Below are 1,355 nucleotides of genomic sequence, written 5' to 3' on the forward strand. Positions count from 1 at the left end.
GGGGGGGGCGGGAAGAGGAGGAAAATACTGGCGCCCCTTCTCTCCTCCACCGCCTTGAAGTAGATTTTGAGGAGCTGCCTTTCCCCCCACCCCCCTTCCCGTTGGTCCTTTGGCATCTTCCAGACCATGTCCACTGGGTCCCTCAGTGATGTGGAAGATCTGCAAGAGGTGGAGATGCTGGAGTGCGATGGCCTGAAAATGGATACTAACAAAGAGTTTGGGGCATCCAACGAGAGCAACGAGGAGGGATCCAATGGCGAGAATGGCTCCCCTCAGAAGGGGAGAGGGGCCTCGGGCAAGAGGAAAAAAGCTCCCCCCAAGAAGAGCCCTTTAAATGGAGTGAGCCAGGAGGGGAAACAGGTCCAGAGAAACGCTGCCAACGCCAGGGAGAGGGCGAGGATGAGGGTCCTTAGCAAAGCCTTCTCCAGGCTTAAGACCACCCTGCCCTGGGTGCCCCCAGACACCAAGCTTTCCAAACTGGACACCTTGAGGTTGGCCTCCAGCTACATCGCTCACCTGAGACAGATCCTGGCCAACGACAAGTACGAAAATGGCTACATCCACCCAGTCAACCTGGTAAGTCACAGCCCTCCGGGGCCAGGCACTCTGCCGGCAAGCATGGGGAGAGGAACGGGGATGGGGCATGTGCAGGGAGATAATTTTGCTGTGCTTCTCACAGAGAGCCTGGTGCCAGCGGGGTGGCAAGGGGCACTGTGTGAGGGGACAGGCTCCCAGCTGCCCTCCCACCCTGTGCCCCAAGAGATGAGCCTCCCGGACCCCATCCGCTGCTCCTGGCAATCCCCTCCAGGGGACAGGCGGGGGCCACGCTGGCCCTAGATAGGCAGGGACAGGCTTTACTGCCCCAGAAATGGCTGAGAAACCTCAGCAGGCTGATGGAAGCTTTCTGCTTTTGAGCAGGCAGGTATAGGAATTTGGGTAGAGAAAGGTATGTTTTAGGAAAGACCCAAGCCAAAGACCCGGGATTTACTCTTACTCCCCCCCCCCCACCAATGTTTCCTGCATAACAGTCCCCTCAAGCCCTAGCTTTTTAAAGACAGAGCTCTTGGGTCTCTGCACTCAGCTGTTTGGATTTGCTGGGTCTGGGACACTTCTATCCATGTATACTGGCAAAGGAGAAATAAATACCGGTGTGGACTCCCCGGGGGGTGTCTGCCCCAGGAACCCTCCACAAAGCCTCCCTGGGCTGTAAGGTGTCCCTCCTGCTGCTCCTACCACCCACAGAAAGCTTTCTGCAGCCACCCAGGGTCACACCACCATCCCTGGCCACCAGAAACATCCAGTTTGAAGCTCTAAAAATACATGCAACTGATGCAAACTGTGGGTGGGCAAGATCT

The 1,355-nt window shown here is 57.0% G+C and overlaps 1 protein-coding gene across 1 annotated transcript; it reads left to right on the top strand.

The window, feature by feature from the left end:
* The first annotated feature begins 2 nt into the window (after nt 1-2).
* LOC104463576 (transcription factor 21-like) lies at nt 3-837 on the top strand. The gene has a single exon (XM_010075960.1). The coding sequence runs from the start codon at nt 127-129 to the stop codon at nt 835-837; it is 711 nt and encodes a 236-aa protein (XP_010074262.1). The 5' UTR covers nt 3-126.
* The last annotated feature ends 518 nt before the right edge of the window (nt 838-1,355 follow it).

Source organism: Pterocles gutturalis, unplaced genomic scaffold, assembly GCF_000699245.1.
Source record: "Pterocles gutturalis isolate BGI_N339 unplaced genomic scaffold, ASM69924v1 scaffold5383, whole genome shotgun sequence".
Taxonomy (NCBI): domain Eukaryota; kingdom Metazoa; phylum Chordata; class Aves; order Pterocliformes; family Pteroclidae; genus Pterocles; species Pterocles gutturalis.